Source organism: Haemaphysalis longicornis, unplaced genomic scaffold (genome assembly GCF_048455015.1).
Source record: "Haemaphysalis longicornis isolate Haplotype H1 unplaced genomic scaffold, Haemaphysalis longicornis Haplotype H1 scaffold_2, whole genome shotgun sequence".
Classification (NCBI taxonomy): Eukaryota; Metazoa; Arthropoda; class Arachnida; order Ixodida; family Ixodidae; genus Haemaphysalis; species Haemaphysalis longicornis.
In genome coordinates, this window is record NW_027526295.1 from 70,918,602 (window position 1) to 70,944,111 (window position 25,510).

The 25,510-nt window shown below is 50.4% G+C and overlaps 1 protein-coding gene across 1 annotated transcript in view; it reads left to right on the forward strand.

Moving 5' to 3' along the window:
* Positions 1-1,074: 1,074 nt before the first annotated feature.
* LOC144168049 (patched domain-containing protein 3-like) overlaps positions 1,075-25,510 on the forward strand; it is a 37,984-nt gene continuing 13,548 nt past the window's right edge. The window contains exon 1 of the mRNA XM_077697136.1: positions 1,075-2,232. Coding sequence (XP_077553262.1) covers positions 1,236-2,232 — 997 coding nt within the window. The 5' untranslated portion in view covers positions 1,075-1,235. The remainder of the gene's footprint in view (positions 2,233-25,510) is intronic.

Genomic DNA, 25,510 nt, shown 5'->3' on the forward strand with positions numbered 1-25,510 from the left:
CGCTCCCAGCGTGTTGCATATGTCACCGGCGGCAACTACCAGGCGCCACCGTGTCAATCGACACTTCGCGAATGCCGGTGACCGCGCTGTTGTGTGCGCCGTTCGTGCGAGACATTGATCGCCTCCAAAAGAATTAGAGGGCGTTGAACACGCCGGCCCTAGCAACCATTAAAGAGTCATTTCGCACCGCGCTTGTTCTTGTACACAGCTCGCAAAGTAATTATCGGCTTGTTGTTGTCAGTACCATTCCACCGACACTTGGGATGCTGAGAAAAAGACGTGCGTATAAACCAGCGCCCTGGGCCATGCCAGCTTGGAAATTGAGGTGACGCGCGAATGAATGGCCATTGGCGCGTCCACTTTCTGCGCCTGGGCCAGGCCATGGCCGGTCGAGCTTGTTATAATTATAGGTGCACCTACGCAGCTTGTAACCGATCAGTCTATAAAAAGAGCCGTGCCTTTTTTCTTTATTATTGTCCGGACGTTTTCCAAATATGCCATGAATACGCGAGCTTGCCTTCAAACCTGGCCGTCAGAGCACCGTTTAAAGCATTCTCGATGTGGTGGGTGGCTGAGCGGGGCAACTGAATCGTCACCATCTCAGAGCAAAGTGGTAGTATATCAAGGACTTGTAAACAGTGAGCTGTCCTGCTTGCGCGTGCGTCTATTTACTTATTTCCACAGCGGACCAAAATCCCCGCCGACTGGATCGTCCACTTGAGTGCGCCGAGGCTGAGCGGATTAGGCACAACGCCCAATTGTCGTGCCGAGCGTACTTTCCGGAGCACCATTGCACCACGAAGTGAACAAGACGCACTAAAGACCGCCTTCGTGCACCACCACACCGGGCGTATGACGCAGCACCCAGCAAGCGGAGGAGGCGTGGCACTCTCTCCCGTGCGTGCGACGTCCGAAACGCCGACCTTGCCTCCCGGCGGAAGAGGGGAGCGCTTTCTCCCTTGCGGCGGCGGAGGAGGCCGAAGGAAGTTTTTCAACTCCCCCTCTCCCCCGCCGCAGCCTCACCTGGAGGGGTTTCTCTTCTTACCTGGCGGGCCAGCAGTCGCGCGTGGAGGCGAGCCATCGGCAGCGTCCCGCTTTTCCTCAGACCAGCCCCGAGTGGCCCCCCGTCGGACGGCGGTGGATTGTGCGACGGTGAGCAGTGGTGCCGTGTTGTGTGCAGTGCGCGCGTCGGAGAGTAGCAGGTAAGCGACCCGCGGGAAACAGCAGCAGGCAAGATGCGCATGGACTGCGTGGACCGCGCCGTGTCGTGGCTCTTCAAGGTGGTGGGCGAATTCATCGCGCGCTACCCGGGCTACTTCGTCATTGTGCCGCTGCTCGTGGCCGCCTGCCTGGCCACGGGCATCCAGCGCATGGTGTACGTGGACGACCCCGAGTACTTGTTCAGCCCCGTCAACGGGCGCTCGCACGATGAGCGGCGAGTGGTCGAGGCGCTGTTCCCGCAGAACACCTCCTTCAACTTCGACATCGGCCGACAAACCAAGCCCGAGAAGTTCGGCCGCCTGATCGTCGTTACTCGCGAGGGAACCAACCTACTGTCGCGGCGCGTATGGGACGAGATCGCGCTGCTGGACCAGATCATCAAGAACATGACGGTCGAGTGGGACGACGACCTGTGGACGTACGAGCAGATCTGCGCGCGCGACGGCCGCTTCTGCTACCCGAACGAGCTGCTCGACTTCTATCCGTACATCGACCAGATCGAGAACGGCACCTTCAAGCTGGAGTACCCGCTGCGCATCGACCGCGCCCGGCAGAAGATCTACTTCACAGGGGCCCTCATGGGGGGCATCGAGCGCGACGCGGACGGCTTCATCAAGTCTGCGCAGGCCATGGCCATGTTCTATTACCTGGACACGTCCTCGCGCAAGGCGAACCTGCGCTCGCAGGCCTGGGAGTATGCCTTCCTGGACCTGATGGAGTCGCTCGAGTTCGAGCACATCTCACTCGCCTGGTTCACCTCGCGCTCGCTGGCCGACGAGCTGGAGAAGAACACCACCACGGTGACGCCCTTCTTCAGCATCACGGTGGTGATCATGTTGATCTTCACGGTGACCACGTGCCTCATGCGAGACGCCGTGCGCTCCAAGCCCTGGCTGGGCATCCTGGGCTGCGTGTCGGCCGCCGTGTCGGTCATTGCGGGCTTCGGAATGGTCATCTACCTGGGCCTCGAGTTCATCGGCATCAACATGGCCGCGCCGTTCCTCATGCTCGGTGAGTGTCGCCGTCGGATGACCCCGCGTGCATCCAGGTTTCGCTTTCGCCTTCGCGGGAGCGCGTTTCCACGGCGCTTGCCCAGCGCCGCCGCGCGCCCGTTTCGCGCAGCGCTCGGGGGCAATATCGCTGCGTGGTTCTCTTTATCAAGACGTCCCGAAGGCGAGAGCTTCGCGGTAGTATTTTGCACAGTCATCCCCTCCTCATGTCTGCATATGTTCTTTGCTGGGGGCGTTGAACAGTGTGTTAATATTTCTGGTACTTTAACGGTACAAATTTTAATCTGTACCTGCGTTGTTTCGCTGTCGTGAAGCGAGAGTCGCCGCGAATGACAAAGTAACCCCTGTTCCTTACAAAGCTTCAAATTGCGACTTTGCGCGTGGCACAGTATGGAGGACCCGATGGCAACCCTCAAACTTGGGAGCATACACGAAATGTTTCCGAAGAGAAATGTTTATATTGACGTATCGAAAGAATAATGCGAAAAGGTGGCAGCGGAAAGCCCCGCAAGTTGTTCTGGCGTAAATTAATCCAAATGCGCTCCAACAAATTTACACAGTAAAGGAAAAACATTGCCGGCATACTTATAGAACGATGAATACGCGCCATCATGTCGTAGTATGTGAAGATACGGGCGCTATTTTGCGCCTGACAAAATGGTAAAACACATTCTGGTAGGGAAAATGTGCCTAACCTACCTTCTCAAAAGCTTCCAGTTGTTTCCACCTGATTTGCATAAGTCCTACACAGAAAATACCCTTGTCATTGTTTGCAGAATAACAATAGATGTTTAAGAGTGCTACATTCCCACTTTTTGAAAGAGTGCATTGCAAAAAAAAAAAAAAGAAGACATAAATTAAAGCCCATTAACTAGTGTGACGAGGGAACAGCGAATTTATACTAATGGATAAATATATTCGCTTATAATTGGGTTACTTACATATTGATCGCATCAAGACACATACGATAATGTTTTTAGAAATATTTTTTTAAATTTATTTGTTGCGGGATAGTTTCGATAACACAATGTCACAGCTGCTTGCTGTAACCATACTCCCTGCGTATACACCTATGTATTGACAATACGGTAATTCTTTGACGTTTGCAACTTCAGTGCGAACTAATCGGTGAAAACTATGTGAAACTGGGCATCATGATGGAGTCGTCTTAGTGGCCAGTTCGAGTATGACTTCTCCAAGTTAACTATATTAGATTCAGAGTATCCAGAGCATTCAGCGAGGGCGCGCGATTCTTCGTCGACGCCACCCGATAGAGGCACGCAATTTTCGCCAGAACAGACCGCAGGACACCTTCTACGTAGACAGAGAGAGACAGAGCTCGTCAGTTCAACCCCGAGGCTTGGGCGGTGTATAAGCAACCGCTCGTAAAGACTTAACTAGCTCTCGGTGTGGTCTCCGGCGTGTACGTGTGACACTTTGGGGTCGCGACCCGGCTTTCTTAGCGGGGCGTCGTCATCGTCGGGCTCTGCGACGAGGCTGATTCGTTTCCTCGGCGCATACATGCATGCGGATGGATGGCGCGTTCCGAGAGCCGCCGGGTGTGCGACGCACTGCAACTGCGGCCAGACAAGCTCTCGGCATGCGTATCGGAAACCGCCGAGCCAGATGTTACCGTCGGTCGTGCAGCGCGCGGTACGCAGCTTTTCATCTCCTCCGTCACGGCAAAACTATTTTAACCAGCGCGGTAACTATGGTGTTTGTAGGCGTTTTCAAAACGCCGTGATCTTTGAGTCATGAAGGTGCTTTTCAAGTAGAAGATGCCACTCGGTCTCGATAGCCGCGAATCCAACTGAATAGTTTTGAGGATACTGTTTCTGTCGGATACATGCAGTAAATCCCTTTGTTTATTTACTTTTACGTTCGCGGCCTCCTAGAATAAGGGGGCTAAACTCACGTCTCTACCATCAAACTTCAGTTAATTAACGTTTATTACTACTACTACTAGGCGCGGAACGTGCACTTCGTTCCGTCGCGGTACAAAACGGGAGCAATATGGCCTTTCAGCCATTAGTGAGGGTTATCTCGGAGTTCTGCCGACACTGCAGCTCACGTGCTCGCAAGCGTTTTGCGGCGGGTTTACTCCTCCAACTATCAGCAAAATGTGCGGAAAGTTCGTTCATCTCAACGCAACCACATCGACTAATAATTCTGACTGATGGCGTGGTTGGACACGAAGCAACCTACCGACAATCGTACATGCTTGTGGACACACCTGCTGCCGAGGCCCTCTTTCCGTCCCCAATTGCGATATCTTCGGAGCAGCCAGCCGTTCCGCGGATGTTTACATCACGCGACACCGTTGCAATTGCACGCCGCTGCCCATGCGTCGCGCGACGCTGTGAAGACGGCTCATTGTACTGGCGGTGAATACTGCACGGCTGTTTCAACGGCCTTCCGAAGGCCGTTGAACCAATTGTTTATCGAGTGCCCCACTGGAAATACATAGGAAGCAGTTGTGGGCAAGAGTCCCATTGTCAAATGAAAGTTAGCGAGTAGCACAGGCATAAGACGGATCGAAAAGGATTGCCGTGTGAGACATCTGTTGCGCGGACGTCGTGGTTTTGAGCTTTAGGCGCCGGGATGCGCCCGTTCACGAATAGGAATTAAAGTTTCGTTATCTCCAACTTGCCTAACCTGGTGAATGAATGGCGCGATTTATTGATTAGGTTACTTCGTCGGCATCCTGCAAGGAGCAGGAGGCAAAAAACGCCGCGACTAGTGAAAGGCCCCATCGATACAGAGATAAGTAAAAATGTGAAAGCAGAGGTTGTTGTAGCAAAGAGATAACTAGGTATCGAATGTTATTGTGAAGGAAAAACCTAATTAAGGAGCATGTGACTTCGCGGTCAATAGTTACTTCAACGCAAATTTAATAGGTCCAGGTAAAGTTATCCATGTTTACATTTGAGACACGTGTTAGAAACTCGAAATGCATTAACTTATTGAGAGGCATTGAAGAAAAAAAAAACTGCTTTTTTTTCTTGTTTGAAAGCACTAACGTTTGCTAACTCAGTCTGCTCAATTCCAGCCACGAAAGACGTTTTATTACCCCCCCCCCCCCAAAAAAAAAAAAAGAGAGACAAAAGATCCCACGTGACAGTGAAAAACTTGCAGACTTCGCGCTGCAGTAACGTAATTTCAACAGGAGCGACGTAATGTGGGTCGGGCACTGAAGTATTTTTACAGTATAAATTAACTTCACGTTAGCGTTCAAGTGATAGTATCGAACGCAACTAGAGGCCCCACCGGTATGCATTGCCCGGTCAAGTTTCTTGGAGGTGGCTTAGGTCGGCAACCGCTATTCGCGCGGTACCTTGACGTCATAGATACTGTGACGTCATAGATGCTGTGACGTCATAGAGCCGGGGTCGGCAACCTGCGGCCCGCGGAGGCCCCCGGCATGACGTCAGAACCCCCTCCCCTTGTCGCTTCACACCCAGTTGAAGGCTGACATGGTAATTTTAACCCCAGTTGGGGTTAGAAAGGAACAAAGCAAGACCGCTTCCACTTGGAATTGGCCCCCATCTTCACATTTAGCCAGATAACATCTTCAATTCTTTTCTTTGCATCGGCAAAAAAAAAAAAAAAAAACTCCCCCTCTTCCCGCCTCGATTTTTCGCCCGCGAGCCACCTTGCGGTGTTGGCTTCATGCAAGTCGGCCCTCCACCTGGAAAGGCTGCCGACCCCTGCAATCGCCAGAAAGGGGCTGTGGATTCGCCACTGGTTCATTTGTTTTTTCAAATATCTCCATTACTTGTGCGAAATTTCAGTTGAAATTCGTATCATTGTTATCGTGACAGAGATGTATTTTTCACGAACCAAAGCTTATTTTGTCTTCATGGAGCCTTTAGGCTAACTTTATCGCAAAGAAAGCTATGCATCACGAAACGTGCGTGTATGAACCCCGGCCTCGTTCATTCGGTTCGCGACGAAGCCATGACGCATATGTGAAGCCAGATGCCACCGCGAGGTTGAATTCTGGGGCTGCTTCACCCACGTCACTGCGAGTGGCGGTGAAGTACAACGCCGATAAACATATTAAGGCAGAACTGAAGAGTCTAAAGTGAAAGGAGTGATAAGCGACCGCACGCAACTTTTCTCAGGCGAAAGCGGCTTCCGACTTAACGCGCTTAATCAAGGGGCACCCTAAATGATGATTGACGATCAGGAGCGCGTTGGTGATTATTTCGCATCACTTTTTGTATGTTTTTAATATAAGGACATTACGCAAAATTTATTCGAAGACGTTGAATAATGTGTGTCTGAGGCTTTCGTGTGCGAGAATGCGGACTTTACTTCAAGTGATATTCTCTATTTCATGATATGTTAAAGCTATCTTCCACTTTTAACTTGCCGAACGCCTTAACCAAATATCCATGAAAGATGGAACCGAGCACGACGCGTCGACGTGCGGCATCAACAGGTTCCGGTGTGAAACAGCTGCATTGAAACCAAACAGATCCCGTTTTGACGACATCAACACTTGCGTCTTTCGGATGTACAGTACAGGTGCCGCCATAAGTGAATGGAACAAGGATTGGTGAATATCACAAAATATTTGTCTTACTGGCTTTATGACAGCCATTACCGGTTTAGAGGAAGCTTTTTCTGTTAAGGAGGACTCCTTTAAACGCACAGCAACGCAGCCCAATAGTTTTTTGAGAGAAGAAATTCCTCTAAATTTACGAGACCCTGTACCAATTACTTTTGACGGCACCTGTACTTCCCTATAAAATTCCCCGCATTTCCCCGAGGGGAAGAATGTGAAAGTGCGAATGCACGAGTTGAATTGGCGCGGTTCGGTAATGTTCGCGAAAGAGAGATCACACACACACACACAACTACAAAGAAAGAAAGATGCATTTATTCACAGACATCTATTTGTGTTGTCGTTGTACTTGATTGCTAGAGCGGATCTCAGCTTTGAAATTTCGTGTCAGTACTCCTTTAAGCGGGTGCATTAGCCCTTCTCACGCCCGATTCCTGGCCAGTCCCCCACGTGGGTATGTGCCATGTCAGCGGCCAGGCAGCGCGCGCCTATCTCCCCCCGTTGCCAAGGAAGACGAGGAGATTCCTGGCCAATCCCCCACGTGGGTATGTTATGTGATGCGGACATCGCCGGTGGACGCAGGTTCAGGGTCGCTTAAGAAGTGCATTGCCTATAATATCATGGTGGGCTGGCAGCTGCGACAGGTCATCACGTGACCATTGACGAACACGGCGGGCCTGCGCGAGCGCGGGCTCAGATCAAACAGATTCTGCTCACGGCGGTAAGCTGAGCCCGAACGGAGCCCCTCGGTCACGCTTACAATTTTGCGTCCGGTTCACCGCTGGCGGCCTACATTGGGCGCGCTTGTGGGCCTCGCGAAACGCGTGAAAGCCGTTCCGGGTGCACAGTCGTCCCTTTTCTCTGAGTTGCATGCCTCCAGCGCCGCCGGCCCTTCCAGTGGGGCCAAACGCAGTGCACTGCTAACGTACGCACCACCTTTGAGACAGTCTTGAGGACTTACAGGTATCATATATGTCCCTGTAACTCTATGCAGTTGCAATGAAGCGGTCTTCCTTGCATGAACACTGGACGATTGTTATTTTCTTAACGCGAGAGCGTCATGCTCCATGATAGAAAAACTGGTCTATCCGTGAAGCCTGCTTACCGAAGGAGTGCCGAGTTGACAAGAAGGAGGGAGGCGCCTCTTTCTTTCTGAGTGAAACGCTGTCGACGCAGGCACAGCGCCGTTTCGTTGAGCTGTCTGTCGATTGGCCCGCTGTATATTTCAATTTAAATTCAAATCTGTAAATCTTAAACCTGGAACATATTGCGAGCTGCGTGTATGCCATTGTCGACCCGTTTACCAGCGTTATAACCGTGCTAAGCGTGTTAACGGCAACAAGTGTTCATGTACTGTCAAATATTGAGAACTTTGCACTCCGAAATATGTATAATGCGTTAATATTTTGTTCTTACAATGTTCCAGTCTTAAATTTATGCTTTTTCTGTTATTACGTTTTCAAATGCCCCCCTTACTCTATGCCTTCCACTGCGGCCTGTAAGGTTTCTATGAATGGATAAATAAATAAATAAACCAAGAAGCACCAACAATCGCCAAGGCGCAGCATCTCGCTCTCGCATTATTCTTCAAATTCATCGCGGGATATCAAGGCTAAATTTTTAGACGGGCACCACCTGGAAGCAGGACCCTCAAGCTTTAGAGCATCGTAACGCGAAGGTAGCGGCTGGATCGCTAAGACACGAACGATAAGACGATGACCCTTTATAGCAGTTCGCGAGACAGATTCGTCAGCTGAGACGACTTTCAGGCGACAATTTAAAAAGAAAACTTTTTTTCTTGTTGAAACAGATATGTTTTATGAAATGTTTAAAAGGAATAAGGACAGATAGAAAGAAGAGAGGAACATGCACTCCGGGTGAGATCCGAACCCACGCCCACACAGATACACATTGAAGGAACAGGGAGTTGGGGCGTTTATAGGCCTTGCTTAAGTAGCTTCTTCAACTAAATTTTGCGAACGCAAATTTCAGCTGCGCATACTGCGTGCTCCACAATTTAATAGGTGGGAAACTCGTCTTTTCCCTTTATGAAGTCACTCCGCTGCCAGTAGCTTTTTCTTATTTCCCGGGAAACCCGGGCCTGTTGCTCCACCTCTCGCGTCGTTGTTCGCTGACTTACTCTTCGTACACAAATTGTGCGTCATTCCATTTGCCACCGCTTACTCAACCATCGCCGGGGAATAAAGGAAGTGCTGCTGTCAGCCGCGGCGTATATATTTGCTGGAGTGACGACAGTCCCTCGCACGTCGTTCTTGACTGTTACACGCGCGCTGTGCAGTCCATATGACTCGGCGAACATCAGCAGTGTCAATAAATTGCGAGTTAGAGATAATTCAGCGTCCCATGTTTGCGAGGCCTCAAACATCGCTATTCGATTAAGCGTCGACTTCGTACGTGGAACACGTCCAAGATTAAAGCGCGCAGCCGTAGGACGTGGCGCAGTGCCAGACAGTCACCCGCGTCCACTTCCACCAATTCGGCTCCTGACACGAGACACTGCCTCCCCCCGCCCGCCTTCCCGCTTGTTTTCCGTAACGCTTCTCTATAACCTGTGCACTGCCATCGCACGCATTGGACAATTGTGTATACACCGTAACGCCCTCTTCTCGGCGGCGACACAACGATGACGTTTATTGAGGAAAGCTCCTGGCAAGGACACCCGTGCGCGCGGGAAGGAGTGGGCCCGGCGGCAGCCCGGCGCTTCCTTCTTCTCGAGGGTCCCATTGTTTCGAGCGTACAGCGCATGCCCGGTGCCAACGCTGAGACCCCGTGTTCGCGGCGATGTGTGGAAAATCTCTGAAGGAAGAGCTCTTGCTGCTCGTGTTTTGCCCCTTTCGTGGGCGGCAGATATAGCCTTCAGTGCTTGAGTAGAGGCTAAAACTAGAATAAACGCTTTTGCCGTAACTTCGCTGGATATGTTGCCCCACTGTTTCCGGAAGCAGCCGCGTATCGCGCGCACGTCCGTTGTAATTCTTTGGTTCTACGCTCACGTCCAAGTATCATTTCCGTGCGAAATTCGAAGGATTTACAAAACGGGATGCGGCTCCTGCCGTCACGTAGATTTGGAGCTCAAAAACAAGTCGTCAAGGCTACGTTCAAGCTGGCCTCGTGCAACTTAGTTTAACGGATATACCGGTGCGCGATTGAGCGCAATCCGCTTTTATCGAACGAGGGCTGTTCCGTCACAACCGGGGTGCTAATTCGTCACGCCCGTCTTCGCGTGTGTCTGTTCTTTCGCATAGTCCGTGTTTCCTTTTTCCGCGATCGTAGTGCAGTTGAGAATCACCAAAGCGCCCGGAATTGCAAATAGGTTGGATGCGTTCCAGCTTTTTATTTCTGTGTGTTCTTCCCGGTGCCCTACGTATGACTCATTTGGAATTCAGCTCGAGTTGTAGTAAAAATTCAGGTTCAGTTGTAGTAAAAATAGCGAATACCTTCGGCAACCTGCCGACTTATGCAAACCAGACGGTCTACTCTGTGACGTTGAAGAATCCCCGGTAGATAAGTCCGAATGAACGCACAAAAGACATCGTTTCATTTACGGAGCAAAAGAACCCCAATTAGGAGGTTCGTTTAAGCTCAGGGCCCAGCGGAAGCCGGTTCAGGGCCCCCATCTTCTGCAGTGATTTCGCGATATTTCGCCGTCAATTAAGAGGTTCGTTTAAGCTCAGGGCCTAGCTAAGAGGTTCGTTTAACCTCAGGGCCTAGCGGAAGCCGGTTCAGGGCCTCCATCTTCTGCAGCGATTTCGCGATATTTCGCCGTTAAGAGTTAACGTGAATCTGCTTAACAAAACAGTAAAACGGCTCAGGTATACCCCTGACCCTGTTGACTTCAAGGCATGCGGTTAATAGCAAGCAACCCCTGTGTTTTAGACAACATTGTCTTTCATTTCATTCAAAGTTTCCCCTGTTGCACAAAGATGAACGAGTTCACATGTACACAAATAACTTTGTGTATAAAGTCCAGGATTCTTGTGTATGAAGTCCAGGATTCTAAACTTTGTGTATAAAGTCCAGGAGTCGTCGATGGAACGGACCAAGAACGCAGCGCTACAGGTCTAAAGGGCAAAGAGGGTGGAGGCCGGTTCCACGAAGCTGACGTGGTAAGACTTGATGCCGCCCTGGGCACGCCCGCATCAGATGCCGAACATTCACTTCCTGCATGGCGGATCCGCAGGGTACGTAGGTGGAGCCGTATAGGCCGCGATACTACGATGACCACGACCACCCATACGACTCCATCTGCCCATCGGCGACTCCGCGCATTTCCACGACTATACAGTGCCGAGGACGAGGCGTCTTCTACCCGGCGTTCGTCGCCCGAAAGCGTATTCGGCGTGCGCGACCGCAGCTGCTCGGCGGCGACGACACACTACTCCAGTTGCCGTCTCGCCGCGTTTGTTCGACGACGTCTTCGAGCGGCGGACTTGTCGCCGGCGTCCCCCGCCTCGCCGCTGGCGGGCCACTTTCGCTAAAGGCCCTTTCGCTCGTCGGCGCCAAACTGGTTTTTTTCGGCCAGCGTCGCGCAGCCAGGAAGCTCCGACCCGTGCGTCACGGTTTCGCTCGGCCCCCGGCCAACTTTCCCGCCACCGGCCTCGGGAAACGTCGTGGAGACCTCGACCACGCGAAATTGGGATAGAAGCCAAACTTAACGGGCTTAGCCTCGAATGCATTTCACCAAGCTTCTTCTCGGGGTAAACATCAGTATCGTCGAGGGATTGTGCGTCGTAGCACCGCGTGCACTACCTCACCCCAATTGCGGAGCAAAGTCGCTAGATTTGCATAAACCAAATTGTTGCCACCGATTTCTTTACAACGACATTGATTTTCATTTCGCTAAGCTGCTAGCGTCAGCGCGCATTCAAGTAAAGTTGCAAGCCAGTTGCGATGACTGCCAATTATTCTGGCACCTGTTCGCGACCTCTCGCGACACCGCTATTTCATTTACTGTTGTTTCTTAAACTACAGTTTGCGGCGAGAGAGAGAGAGAGAAAAAGAGAATAAATTTATTTTGAATCCACTACAAGGGGAGGATACAAACAAATGCTTCCAGTAAGTATAACATACACTGTAACAGCCTTAAGATATGCTTGGGTGTTTAATTACGCTTGCGAAACTTCCAAGCGGAGTATTTCAGTCATGCTGAAGAGCTTCAGCACCCCGCAAGCCCTTACAATGACAGCGAGAACTGTGTACAGCAAGTTAACAGCGGTAGAGACGTTAGACCACCTCCTTGGGACATGTCCAGGACTCCATGAGCCCGAACCCGGGACATGTTAGCCGCAGGACACCGACCAGGCCGCCTGACCGATATACGCCGGTGGACGCTTGGTCCTCTTACAGGCAGCTCTTTGACTTTCTTGTTGAAACTGGCCTATACGGCATTCCGTAGTCCATGAATCCGCTTACCTCCCGCCACATTGGTTTTTTTTTTTTTCTTTCAATTCTTGGATTCCCTGGGGCAAAATGGCACAATAAAAAAAAGTTAACAGCGCGACGCCACAGAGATGCGCTGGGGGAGATTGCCGTTAAAATATCGGCTGCGGGAGAACTGTTGGCATACGGGCGGCCAATTACTCCAATTTTCCACACCTTGCTTACAAACACGAAGTAGCCCTATCAATTCACGTGACGCCACCTGACATCATGCAGGTGACGGTGGCACTCATATCTGTAGCGACTGTCGTAAAATTAATAAACGCGCATGGACTTAAATCTGAAAGGCACGCACCGCCGCAACAAAAATTAAACATAGCAAGATTAAGCAAACATAAGAGAAATGACAGCATTGCACAGCTTCATTTCCAGTGTCTTCGCAAGTGTAGACATTCCCGCGGAGCGTAGGGTTGCATATACCAGAATATGGGGAAATCTGGCGCTAGTGTCTACGGTAGCCGCACTTCAACGAGCGGGGTGTCACTGTCATGTACCGCGGAGAAGCGTTTCCATCGTTACTCCGCATCGTCTTTAAAACTCTCACTTTTAAATATGTTGCTTGATTTCTGGAATTACCCAGATATAACAGAATACTATAGATTTAATAAGCAAGGAACACCCACACGTGGATCGTAAACTCCGCAAAAATGAAGAGGCAATCTGGCTAAAAATACAGGTTGGAACCTACCCAAATCCGCTACTCCTTAGTAAACTCTACCAAGGTCAATTTGAACCTAAATGCAAACATTGCGAAAGTCTGGCAAGCATGGTCCACATGATATGGACGTGCTCACAGATATCACACGGCACACACATCATGACGCTTGGGAGGCTATGACGCTCAGCTCAACCTAGAAGCTCAACGGATGATCATCAATCAAGTTCAGGCAGCCACCAGGTCCCAAGGCATACTGGCCGACTCCTAGCAAGGGTTAGAAAAAACCAATGATTGATACTGAATAAAGTTTTCATCATCATCATCATCATCCACATATTGCTTCCCCACGCGGTATCAGGTGCTCATCTTCACGTTGGCCCACAAACCACCGCGCGTCATCGCGTGGGGTTCGCGTGGACGCGCAGGTTGCAGAGACCGACACGTGACACGTGACCATCCACGTGTTTATGGTTTGCGGCCGCCATTGAAGGCACGGCCCGGCCATTCAGAATGGAAGCGGCGTGGTTCGCGATTCGCTTTGAAAAGCGGGTTCCTTTCGCCGGTCGAAAGGAGACGCCGTGCTGTTGTAGGTCCGGCTTTCCACTGCACGGTTATGCACTCGGCCGTGTCACGGCGTCCTTTCTTTGGCCTGCACGGCACCGCCCTGCCCGATGACGTCGAAAGCGGCAGAGGCATGCGAAAGCAGAGTAACAGCGGGAGTCTATGTTTTCCTTTGAAAACAAAGACGGAGATGGGAACAGAGGCGGGGGCAGGTGTTACAACACAGCGATGAAACGGCGCGTCATTGAGGGGCGTAATATCGACACGACTTTTCAGATATCAAGTTAAGATAGCGATTTTGGTTTGTGTGTGGATACTCAGTAGCATTGAAAATAGCGCTAACGAGCGGACAAGAAAAGAGAGCAAACGTACGGCGCTCACTACCAACTGGTGGTTTATTCCGCGGGCTAAGAAATATATCAAAGAAAGAGCAGGAAAAGAGGCGAGGAGGAACCGGAAGTGAATGCGCAATAGAAAGATAAAGGAAACATACAAGTGGCAATGGGCACGTGGTGAGAACAACATAGAAATCGAGCTTACGCCTTATGTTGATGCACGTTACATAACCCCAGGTAGAGTAAAGTATAATAAACGTTAACACTGAAAATGAGACAGAACCAGCAACCCTTTCCTCGCAGCAAGGTTATTTCATTCCGCTGGTCTTTAAACGGTGTCAGCCAGCCGCGTTCGGCGGGACGGACCACTGACGCTCCACACCGAGACGCCTGAAGCATCCAGAGTGGGATCGAAAGTGGCTCGAAGGTTCGTTCCGTGCACCAGACCGGAAGGGCTTTAAGCGCCCTGCCCACACCTCCAAAACAAACGGGCATTGTATCACGGAAATGTCACAGACGGTTACACATCGCAGAAGCCACGGGCCTCGCCCGATGCGCTTCTATTCGATGCGATTCACCCCTCAGTGGCAACCGACATGCGAAAGCGCGTGATGTCCGTTTCGAAGTATACTATCGGCGTCAAATCAAACGCGAACACGAAAATATGAACCTGAACACAGAAATAGCGCGATTCCTTTTCATGCAAGCCAAAATGACGCGTTCGTAAGTTACAAAAACAAAGTTGGGAAAAGGGATTTCCAAACACACCAATAGCAAGCCATTATGTGAACGTTACGAACAGTATTTTTCCATTTTGCACGTTCCGGTTCATTATTTCGTGTTCGCGTTTCGTTTGACGCCGATGGTACACTGGTCATTCAACGCCAGGGCAATAGTATCGCATACACACGTTTTCGTCCGCCCCACACAAATGCCCGATCGTATGGAGTTTCAGTAATCTGTTTATTTTCAATCTGATTCGAGGGACGGGGAGGGATAGCTTAGTCCTCACGTCTACACTTGTGACGTAATCACGTGTCATGAAGTGCCGCTAACAGCGTGCACTCCGTGGGGACTCAAGTAAAGAGAACAGTATGTGGCACTAGTCTTTGCGCAGTAACATGTAGAGGAGGCCTGGTGACCAAAGGCATAAAATAATTCCAGAGGTACAAAGCGGGTTTGGCTGACGCAATAGTGGCATAGATTCCTCGAGTGATGAACTTCCTCGCGCTGTCTGCGCTTCGTGTGCGTCTTTGATGGCATCGTGTGAAATGCGAGATGACCCGCCGTAAAGGTCAATGCGTCATGGGAGGTACGGGTTATCGGTCACGAAGGTATACTTTAGATACAGCGAGAGATGAGGCTTTAAAAACGCACCCTTATAACAGTTTTAGATATCATAAGCCTGGATGGCAAGGCAGCAAGGTCGCATCTGACCAGCGGGCGAGTAGGAACTGCTGTATGGGTTGGTTGTCAGTTAGATTAGGCAGAACTAAAATTGGCGCGAACGTACCACACATTCTGCCTGCAACGATTTGCGACGAGGCAGGTTGATCGAGATTCTGCAGCAAAACTTTGCGAGCTATTTTTTGCCTGAATTGCTGTTGAAACCCATAAACGTTGGCTAATTTAGAACACACTGCAGCGCTAGTGAGGTGACAACACGTCAGAGAACAGCCAAAGGCGGGAGTAAGTATAGAGGGCGTGGAAGAGTACGGACGAGTGTTGCGCATAATTGAGCTGGACCCGTATAGCACGGGGATGCCTTTGGAGCGAGGTAAATGAGGGCAATTTTAGGAATGAGCAGTGCAGCAAAGGCCGAGAAGAACAATCATGGAGGGTCTCGTCTGGCGCTATTTCTGGGCGTGAAAACTGCACCGCGGCGCGCACTAATGGCGTATGTGGGACCTCGGGAGCGCGTAATGGTCACCGCGAGAACCTCGGAGCAGCGCGGGCTTGCCTGACGAGTAGCTTTCGCCGGACTATTAAAACTGGCAGAGTTAAGTGTGCACTTCAGCGTGAGTACTAAAATGAAACAGCTTGACACCGCTCTTTACGACGTGGAAAGCTGGGAATGAAGTGGTATATGTCACGCGGTATATATTCGATATTTTGTATTAATGCCCGTTTCCCCGCAGGGGCATTTCAGAGTAAAATTCCCTCACGACCTCTAAACATGCAAGTCGCGACGTAAAAATCTTGCGGAGTTTGAATGCACCTCCCGCATGGCCGACTCTTTCGAAGGCCTTCTCAATGCAGCAATTTCCTTAAACGCAGTGATGGCCATTTCAATATTCCTGTCATGTAAAATACGACTGCTGAAAAATGCGGTTTGTGCGTGCGACTAGGTCAATGCACGCGTCCTTCTTTGTGTTTTCTACCGCTGAAGGTATTACGTGCCAAATTACATCACAATTCCTGCTTTTTGACCACTGTGTTATCACTGTAGTGTTTTCAACAGAAGCAGCCTAATGTTTCTCTACCCTTCTGTCTCACTCAAGTCATAGGTTATTTTCAGTTAGCAACAGCTGATTGGTTACCTTGTTCCTTCGTTGGTGTTCTTGGCTGTTGCCTACGTTCATGTCTCCAGTAGTCCATCATATCAACTAACCCTCTCTCTCTCTTTCTCTCTCTCTTTCTCTCTCTCTCTCTCTCTCTCTCTCTCACACACACACACACACACACTCACACACTCACACACACACACACACACACACACACACACACACACACACACACACACACACACACACACACACACACACACACACACACACACACACGCGCGCGCGCGCGCGCGCGCACGCACACACACACATTATTTGCTCTAAATCCTAGTGGAAGTCCATGTTTTGGCATCAGTATAATTTCGTGCTAACATACAGGTTGCTGTCTTTCTATATCTGTATCACGGCATCAGGGCAATCTTGTTCCTCATGGCGGTTTTGGTTTCCCGGCAATTCTTTTTTTTTTCTTTTGCATAGCTATAGGGAACGGACGGTTGCCTTGCAAGGGCAAGTTGCGCTCGCAAAACGTTTTTCTTTTCAAGGCTACTCAGCCCGCTTTGTTTTCGAAATTCGCGACACACTATTCTGAAAGACCGCGGCGCTAATTAGGGTGCGCCTACGTTATAAACGCGCGTAACAACGCACGAAGACGCCGGCTGCAACAAAGAGAGGGGGTGGAAAGTAGTTGGCGGTCCCACGGTTTGGCCGCGTTTGCGGAGTGTGCGTTCGCGGTCGCCATTAAAATTCCGCCAGTGTACAGCCTTCCAGAGAAGTCGGTGGTTTTGGCTGAGCAGGGCCTCGTTTCTTAGTCGCGTTGCGGGGTAAGAAAACCCTCCCATTGACGTCACCACGGCGACCTGACCTTGCGCGGCGTTTAAGTGCATCTCCCCGGCGCTTCTCATCGTTCTGACGTCAATGGCGGCCAGCCAGAAAGTCCACCGGTGGCGCCATGTCCACGGAGGTGAGGAGGATGTCCTCTGTGACATGCAGGCAACGTGCGCGTAGGTGTTTGCTGAGCGAAAGAAACCGGTAATTTTCGTTCGTTGCCCCTGGCAGTGTTGCGCTCGGCCGCAACCTTCGCTGCACTGGCATTGGCGTTCGCCATTCGGAAGACAGGTGGCCCTCATTGTTTAGGAACAGAGGTAATAAAGGAAGAGCGAAATTCACGGAAGGCCGATGAAACCCGGGTATTTGGAACTGCGCGCGTGGTTTCTCTTTCGTTTTCAGCTTGCGTATTAAACACAGTGGTTCGGTTGAAGCAATGATGCCACGCCCTTCAAATTATAGTTATACATATCCCAAGCGATACTCTGCAATTCCCCATGCCGCTTATTGTCTCGCTAGCGCTGCGGCGGTTGCATCGGCCCTGCGTGTTCTGATACACTTAGAACAGCTTGTGCCTGAAAAAAAGAAATGCATTTCTGCACTGGGGGAAGGAACCACATTGCTGCGTAGGGAATTCCGAAATTTATTCCGGCAGACAGCAAAGTGCGCGCACACATCTGACCTAACATTCGCCTTAAAATTGATGTTGAGTTCTGCTTCAGAAAACTGTTCTAGGAATTGCCGGATACTCGCTCGCCGAATGCAGACAAACTCGGCAAGGGAACGTGCCGTTCTGTGCCGAGTGCCGTATCGTATGCGGGTAAAAAAATGCACTCCCCACGCTACGTAATGGAGAGATGTCAACGGAGAGCAGTAGCGAGCGCCTTTCGCAATAACTTCCTTCCCACGCAGCCACGTGTCGACAATCCTATTAGTCATATCACAGCCATCCGGTACTCCGAGAAAATAAATGAATTCGAGAGAGAGACAGAGAGAGAGAGAGAGAGAGAGAGAGAGAGAGAGAGAGAGAGAGAGAGAGAGAGAGAGAGAGAGAGAGAGAGAGAGAGACTACAATGATGGAGAGAAGTCATCCTAGCAGCGAGGTTGTCGTGATACTCCATATGCGACTGATGAATGGTGAATACCAGTGAAGACGTGTAGTCCCATAAGAACGCGCACAAATACTAGGAGCTGCAGGCACTAAAACGCTAGCCGGCCTATGAACGTGTACTATCACACACAAACACACAGTCGTATGTTTGAATAAAACTTCCACAGAATTTGGTCTAAGCAGACGCACAGCACGGCTTATCTCGCAAATCACGGCACTAACGCTCATGCCATCAGTATGACCACTTTTTGTATCTTCTTCCTTCTGTCTGTGCAGGACATTGCAAGAATTTCTCCGGTTATATACCTTCTTACTTCTTTGAGTAACGTACTTGCAAGACTTCGTGATTTGTACTCGCATAATTTTATGATATCATGGCGTTGACGATGTTATCAGTGAGCGCCGGGGAATACGTTCAGGCACCCCTCCTAACCCGCGTCCCTGTGCCTCCTTCCCCACTGCTGTGTCCTGTACGGTAATCATCAGCGATCAGAGGGTCGCAATTTATAGGCAGCTAGAAGAGGCCGACGTTTTTGTTGAACACGTAGCCTGAACAGTTTTCGTGTTACGTTTACACCTTTTCAGTCGCCCTAAGAAACGTCGAAGGGTCATGAAGGGGGCACTCATTTGGTCATAAAATATCAAAGCAGAAAGTTATGTAACTATGGAGCTGCAAGCTTTTTAAACATTTTCACTGTTCAATTAACTGTTCCTCCTGTTTCGTATACAGTGTCACGCGCTCTCTTAAAGGGTTATATTTTCATATTGCGCGAGAACCTTTTATAAGATAGACGGGCGTGTGCTTTATGTTTTTCGATACAACCTTGCTCGTTTCCTTTGTCCGACTTTATCTCATCGCGTCTAAATTGCCCCACAGGAGCACCCTACTCCCCCCCCCCCCCCCCTTAAAAAAAGTGGAAAGCATTCTGAAGGTTGATTCGTTTATAAATAGTCGTTTCTTCGCCCTCCTCCTTCCTAATTGTCCCCCCTTTCCCTCAATTCTTGTTCTTGAAAGACCCGAACGCATTCGTTTCTCCGTTCAGATTATCGAGTTAGCAGGCGGAGGGTATACAGCTGCTTCGACGTACAAAAGCGAATTCTGGTAGTGACATAGCTGTATTTATCACTGACTATGAACTTCCCTTGAGCTGCTCGAGTGGAGCTAGCATTCGCAAATCCCCAAGACGAATTGTTGGACGAACACGGCGCCGGTCAAAAAATTTACCATACCTTCCCGAAGAAAATTCAGAGGAACGCTAAAGCTAAAAGCGCACCCAACCCTTGCTGAGAGTGCGTCCAATCGATTGTCAAACCTTCAAAGACCGAAATCGCAAACGAACCCATGCGACGATATATTGCGCACTAAGTAAACGCCTCTACGAACGATCTAAATGCATACCGACACGTGCTTTATGAGATGAAGACATAATATTGCACCCCTTGTTAATGATCTACGCGTGCACTGTGTTATCTAGAACCATTGCTTCTTCACAATTTTCAAGTGACAGTTTTGACACAACGCCAGCCCGGTTTCACGCACATATAAGAGCTTATCAGAGTTCTTATCAGAGCTTTTCGGTCGACCAAGCGGTCTATGGGGAAATGCAGTAGTTTTGTTACACGACACCTACGGGCCCACTAAGAAAGATTCGCTTTAAAAATCTCTGCTTAAGGTGCGGTGCAATTGAAGCGAACGCCCGAAGCCCCGTGCGGACGATGCGGCGTTCGTGATAGAGGACGCGCCCGTCGTGGTCGGCGCTCTCGTAACGGGCGTCCTGCTTGAGTGCATCAAGGACACCACCCCGGGATACGCTTCGCTGTTGGCTGCGCGCGCTTCATTATGCTGACTCCCCTCCCACTTGCCTGCGTGCGTACCCTTTCCCCTCGCTATTTCAGCTGTTTATGACTCAGAGAAGTACACGTTGAAACAACAACAAGCGGTACTCCTCACTTATCGGTCAGGAGTTCCAACTTTAAACAACCTGCCAGACTAAGGTGCAATATATATATATATATATATATATATATATATATATATATATATAATGAAGAAAATGAAACACGTCGAAAGAGGAAAAGAGAATAGGCCTTCGTCAGAAGGCCTTCTGACGAAGGCCGGTCCCCGGTCGAAACGTTAAAACATATCCTCTTTCACACTCGCTGTACTATGGCCGCTATGTAAATAGCGTAAATAGTAGATCGCTCATAATTTAATCATTATTAGTCTCATCTTTGCGTTGCCGCCACTGAAGACGGGACGCACCTCTCAAACGGGAAGGCAGCCGCTCCCACGTGCGGCCTTGTATACTCCGCCGATTGTGACTCAGCCATCAAGCGACTTGTGATGATGACCATGCACAAATGACGATCATAATGGGTATGTGCACGTGAGAGATTTATTCCAGCGATGGAGGATGGTAGTCCGACGATGCATGGCTGCACGAGTACTCGCTCACATTTGAGGTTAAAAAAGAGGAACTTTGGCAGGATTTTCCCTCACGAAGGCGTCTTCTTACCAAAACGTTGGCACCACACCGGACTGAGGCGGCTACCTTGATCTGTGTCGGTTTCCTTTTATACGTGTAATAAATGACCTTACACACATATAGAGGTGTCTTGAGCACTATTCCCCGCTTACAAGCTGCGTACTTGGTCCGGCGGTTTATTCCACACCCCGTGGACAAAATCGTGTTCATGTTCCAGTGCAGACTACCAAAGATACCGCTTTCATGGGCATGATAAAAGGTGCATTTGCCAGACTCGCCGATGAATAAACGACTTGGCACACGCGGCCAGTTGAAAGAACATATCTTCAGGCCACTTGCCATGCATTACCGGCACTGCAGCGATATTCCAGCGGATTCCTACGGCGTCATCAACTCTCCCAAAAACAGAGACAGGCGTGTGCGAAAAATGACTGAATGAACGGAAATTGAAAAAAAAAGAAGATAAAGAAACATCACGTCATACGCCAGCACAGCGTCGTTTGCACTCGCATAATAAAAATGAAGCCCATTTTTAAACGACATGTAGGGATAGTTAAAATGCAAAGGTCTCTTGTGCAGCCTGAGTCAAAGTCGACGACCAAAATCGAAACTGCTTCAGCCGTATCGGACAGGCGTAATCAGATAGGCGTCGGCTTCATAACGAGAGGTACCCAGGTTCGATTGCGACCACGGCAAGTGCTTTTTTTTTTTTTTTTTTTGAGGCGCTTGATGTGCGTTTGAGGAAACCCATTGGGGAAGTTGGTTGTCCTGCAGTGCGTTTCGGGCGCGAAGATTTCTATTTTAGACTGAGTACGGACTTTGAAGACATTGGTTTTCGAAGAGAGAAAGCTTCGCTTCTCAACAATCGTTCACTTCAGCCACGATCATCATCATTGTCAAAGAGAAAATATACGTTCCTGCAAGTGCGTTGTGCCCTCGACGTCCGCCATCGGTGAGACGTAGAAAGCTTCGCTTTAAAAGGACGAGTTCTTTGTGCGCACTGACGCGCCACGACGACGTTTCCAGGAATTTAGTCAATGTTCCCGGGGACAAGGGGAATTACCTTCAGTTTTGTGACCTCAGCGCTGTGTGTCGGCGTATTTTTGTTTTCCCGGGTAGTATTCGTATAGGGGCGGCCGTAAACAACAGAATTATGCACCAACACGTTAGATTGCCTATTATGCCATCGCAGCGCGCCGAAATGCATGTGCAAAGCGACCTGCCACAGCTAAACAACGTCCATGCACTACACCGAAACGCTGAACTCAGCGAAATATCTTGGGGACACAGTCAGGGTCCAGTACTGCCATGCAGTTCCCCGACTCCGCCTCATCTTCTTGCCCCATTCCCGTCCCGGGCAAAATAAAGTTGTTCACTCACTCACTCACTCACTCACTCACTCACTCACTCACTCACTCACTCACTCACTCACTCACTCACTCACTCACTCACTCACTCACTCACTCACTCACTCACTCACTCACTCACTCACTCCACGTAGTAAAAGTAAAAAAAAAATACTTAGGTGCCCCGTCATTTTAATTTCTGTGTTTGGCTCTGATGAAACCAAAATTTGTTCCTGGTAAGAGTTTATCTCGGATTAGGTGAGAGCGCTGGACACGATCAACGCACGTAGGCAACGATGTACAGGTAGGCGTACAGGTTTTAACGTGTACGTTTTCCGACGTCTCCGTGTACGATTTCCACGCGACGCACCGCAGACGTTCACCGACCGACAGGCTCACGTAGCAAGAAGGGCTCTTCGAATGCAAAGCATGATTTGAAGCGTCTGCTTTGTCTGCATACAAACACAAGCAAAGAGCGAGCTAAACAAAAGTCGCGCCGACAGGCGGGGTGAGTGGCGTGAAAGAAGAGCTGGCAGACGTAGTCGAGGTCGAGGGACGCGCACGATGGGCTTGCGAGAACCGTACGCGACCGGCTGGCATTGTCCTGGCAGTTGCGTCACACCGCCTTTTTTCTCGCTTATTCTCCGTCTTCTCGTTTATGCATCCCGCGAAAGCGGCCATAAATAGGGGCGCACAGCTGGGCTCTGAGGCGGTGTGCACGTTTTGTAACACGTAGAACCCATCAGTGACCACGCAATCTTCAGCAAGTTCTTTGTGCTTTCAAGCATGGCGGCTTCTATTGCGTGACGATACGAAGGAGCTTCGGGCTCAGGTGAATGGCGCCAACAGGCAATGGCCTTGTGTCCTTGCGTCAAAAAGGCGCTGTGTGTTTGTATATACACACATTACGGTAAATCAGTCTGCGTTGTCGTGGAAAATTATGGCTTTTTGTAAGCTACGACAGAAAATAAAATGAAAAGAAAATGTGTGCTCTTATTGGGATAAGAATAGAGCCGTGTTCATTGCCTCCGTATTCGTTCAACGAGCCCCTCATTTCCAATTATGATAAGGTACCGGTACCCGCCGCGGTGGCTCAGTGGCTAAGGCGTTGTGCTGCTGAGCACAAGGACGAGGTGGCTGCTTTTCTGATGGAGGCGAAAATCAAAAATGCCCGTGTGTTCGATATTTCGGCGCACGTGAAAGATCCTCAGGTGGTCAAAATTAATCCGGAGCCCTCCACTACGGCACGCCTCATAGCCAAGGTGCAGCGTCGGCGCGTTAAACCTTTACCCAAATGTGAATTTGATAAGCTACCGGTAAAGTGCGGTCAAAAGTAGTCAAGAGACTGTGGAGAGCGGCGATTGGTGTTGCTTCCCTGACTTCGCATGAGCACACAAAGAATGCGTGATCTTTGAAGGGTGGAGAAAAGAGAAAAATCCTTTAGAAGGTCCTCAAATTACCTAGTGTGCGTAAAGGAGGAACATTATGTCGGGAAATTCCGTGGCCGCTGCATCTAAAGACCGGACTCCCGCGGTTATTAATCATGTTCTCAGGACGTTCGATATCTTGCAAAAAAAAAAGGAAAGTGTCTCACAGCACTCTGAAAGCTGCTCCAACTCTCAGTCTGTGAGAAGAAAACGAAGGCCAGTGCAAAAGGCAACATCTGTTACGAGAAGGCTGTTGGTACCCTTATCGACACCCCAGCAGATCTAACCTTCAGGTATACAGCGGGCTGCAGATAACAGAATAGCCTTGGTTACGCCTGCCCTGCCACATCACGGTTTTTTTTTTTTTTTTGTAGTTTCCGCGGTGTAGGTTACTCATCCGCGGATGTTTCATAAGGTGTTCCCGTCAAAACGATTTTATATACACGGATTTTGCTGCACGCTTCCGTTCCATATACACTGAACCGCTTTTCGAACGTAGCACAGTTGTTACATTCCTTGATCTCACTGCTTCGCGGAGACTGTTTAGCAGAAGCGGTGGGTTGACATCGAGCTTCCGCGTCGTCAGAAATGGTCTATCGAGCTTCCGCGTCGTCAGAAATGGTCTACCTCCACAGAGACAAGTGACTGCAGTTCCTTCGGGCAGGACCACTGCCCGACATTCCAGCAAGGACTAGCCTAGGTTACGACACGACCAATACTAGCTTGACAGCAGGTCAGTCCCCAAATCCGCCAAAGCCGGCAGTGATCATTGCAGAACGCCGGACCTGGGGGCAGTCACGCACTTGTTTATTTCGCGCTCAGCTGACGCAATTTCCGCCGCATGAGTGTGGTCGTCATGGAGGACCTCGAAGGCGAGAACCCTGGGAAAGGGTTGTCCACTGATACTGTGTTCGGTAACCATAGTGATACGTCTCCGAGCGAGCAAGCGAGTGAGCGAGCGAGCGAAAGAGAGAGAGAGAGAGAGAGAGAGAGAGAGAGAGAGAGAGAGAGAGAGAGAGAGAGAGAGAGAGAGAGAGATCAAACTTTATTTGAAGTGGTCCATGTCCGGGCTGCCTTAAATGAGGGTCTGAGTATCCGCCGTTATCGCTCCATCACTGTAGGCAGTGCTTGATACCTGTGCGTGCGTTGGCCGCATGTCCTGGGTCAGGGGTCACAGCACATTTACTAAAGGAGCCCGGTGAGCACGTCTTCACAACACGGCGGGCATAGTCGCAGTCCTAACAATGGGCCTGTGTTTCGCACGCGGGTTCACAGCGAGCCCAAAGAACTCAGCGAGCTCCTGCTCCCTCCGCGATCCAGGCGGTCATGTGGGGGAGGTCACGGCGCGAAAGGCGCGAGGCAGCGAAAGTGGTCGGTCGGTCGCTCCGCCGCCAGTTGCCGGCATTGCGGAAGCAGTGGCGCGGTTGCCGGGACTGCACGCTGCTCGCGAACTGGGACAGCCAGCGGCAGCGCCGGCGACCGCCTCGTGGCACGACGCGCGCGCACACGTTCTCCCCCCCTCTTCCCTCCTCCGTCTCTTCCACGTCCGTTGATCTTTGATTCCTTTATTCCGACGGTTATTATTCACTTGTTTGCTTGGGTTTTCCTGGAGAGCGAGACACCGATCGGCAGTCCCTCTCGCCCTTCCTCTGGCCGTCGATGTTGCGGCAGATGCTCGGGCAGGACGTCCATCGTGGGACCCCTATCTCCTCGTCGTCTATGTGCTAGTTAGTGCGACATCGCGCGCACTTGCATTTTGGTCACCGTTTGTGAAGACGATTTGGGTGTGAGTGATGTGCAGTTAGGTTAGGGAGCGTTAAACGAACACGATTTTCCCGCCATTGACCCTCCTGGACAGACACGGTGACATCCTTTTAACAGAAGAGGTGTTTAAGCTTTTGGTTCGGCCGTCGAGCGTCGCCAGAAAACTCAGGCCAGCCGATCGCGCGTGGGCGTGTGCCTCGCGAGGAGCGCCCGGCGTCGGCCAGCTCGACTT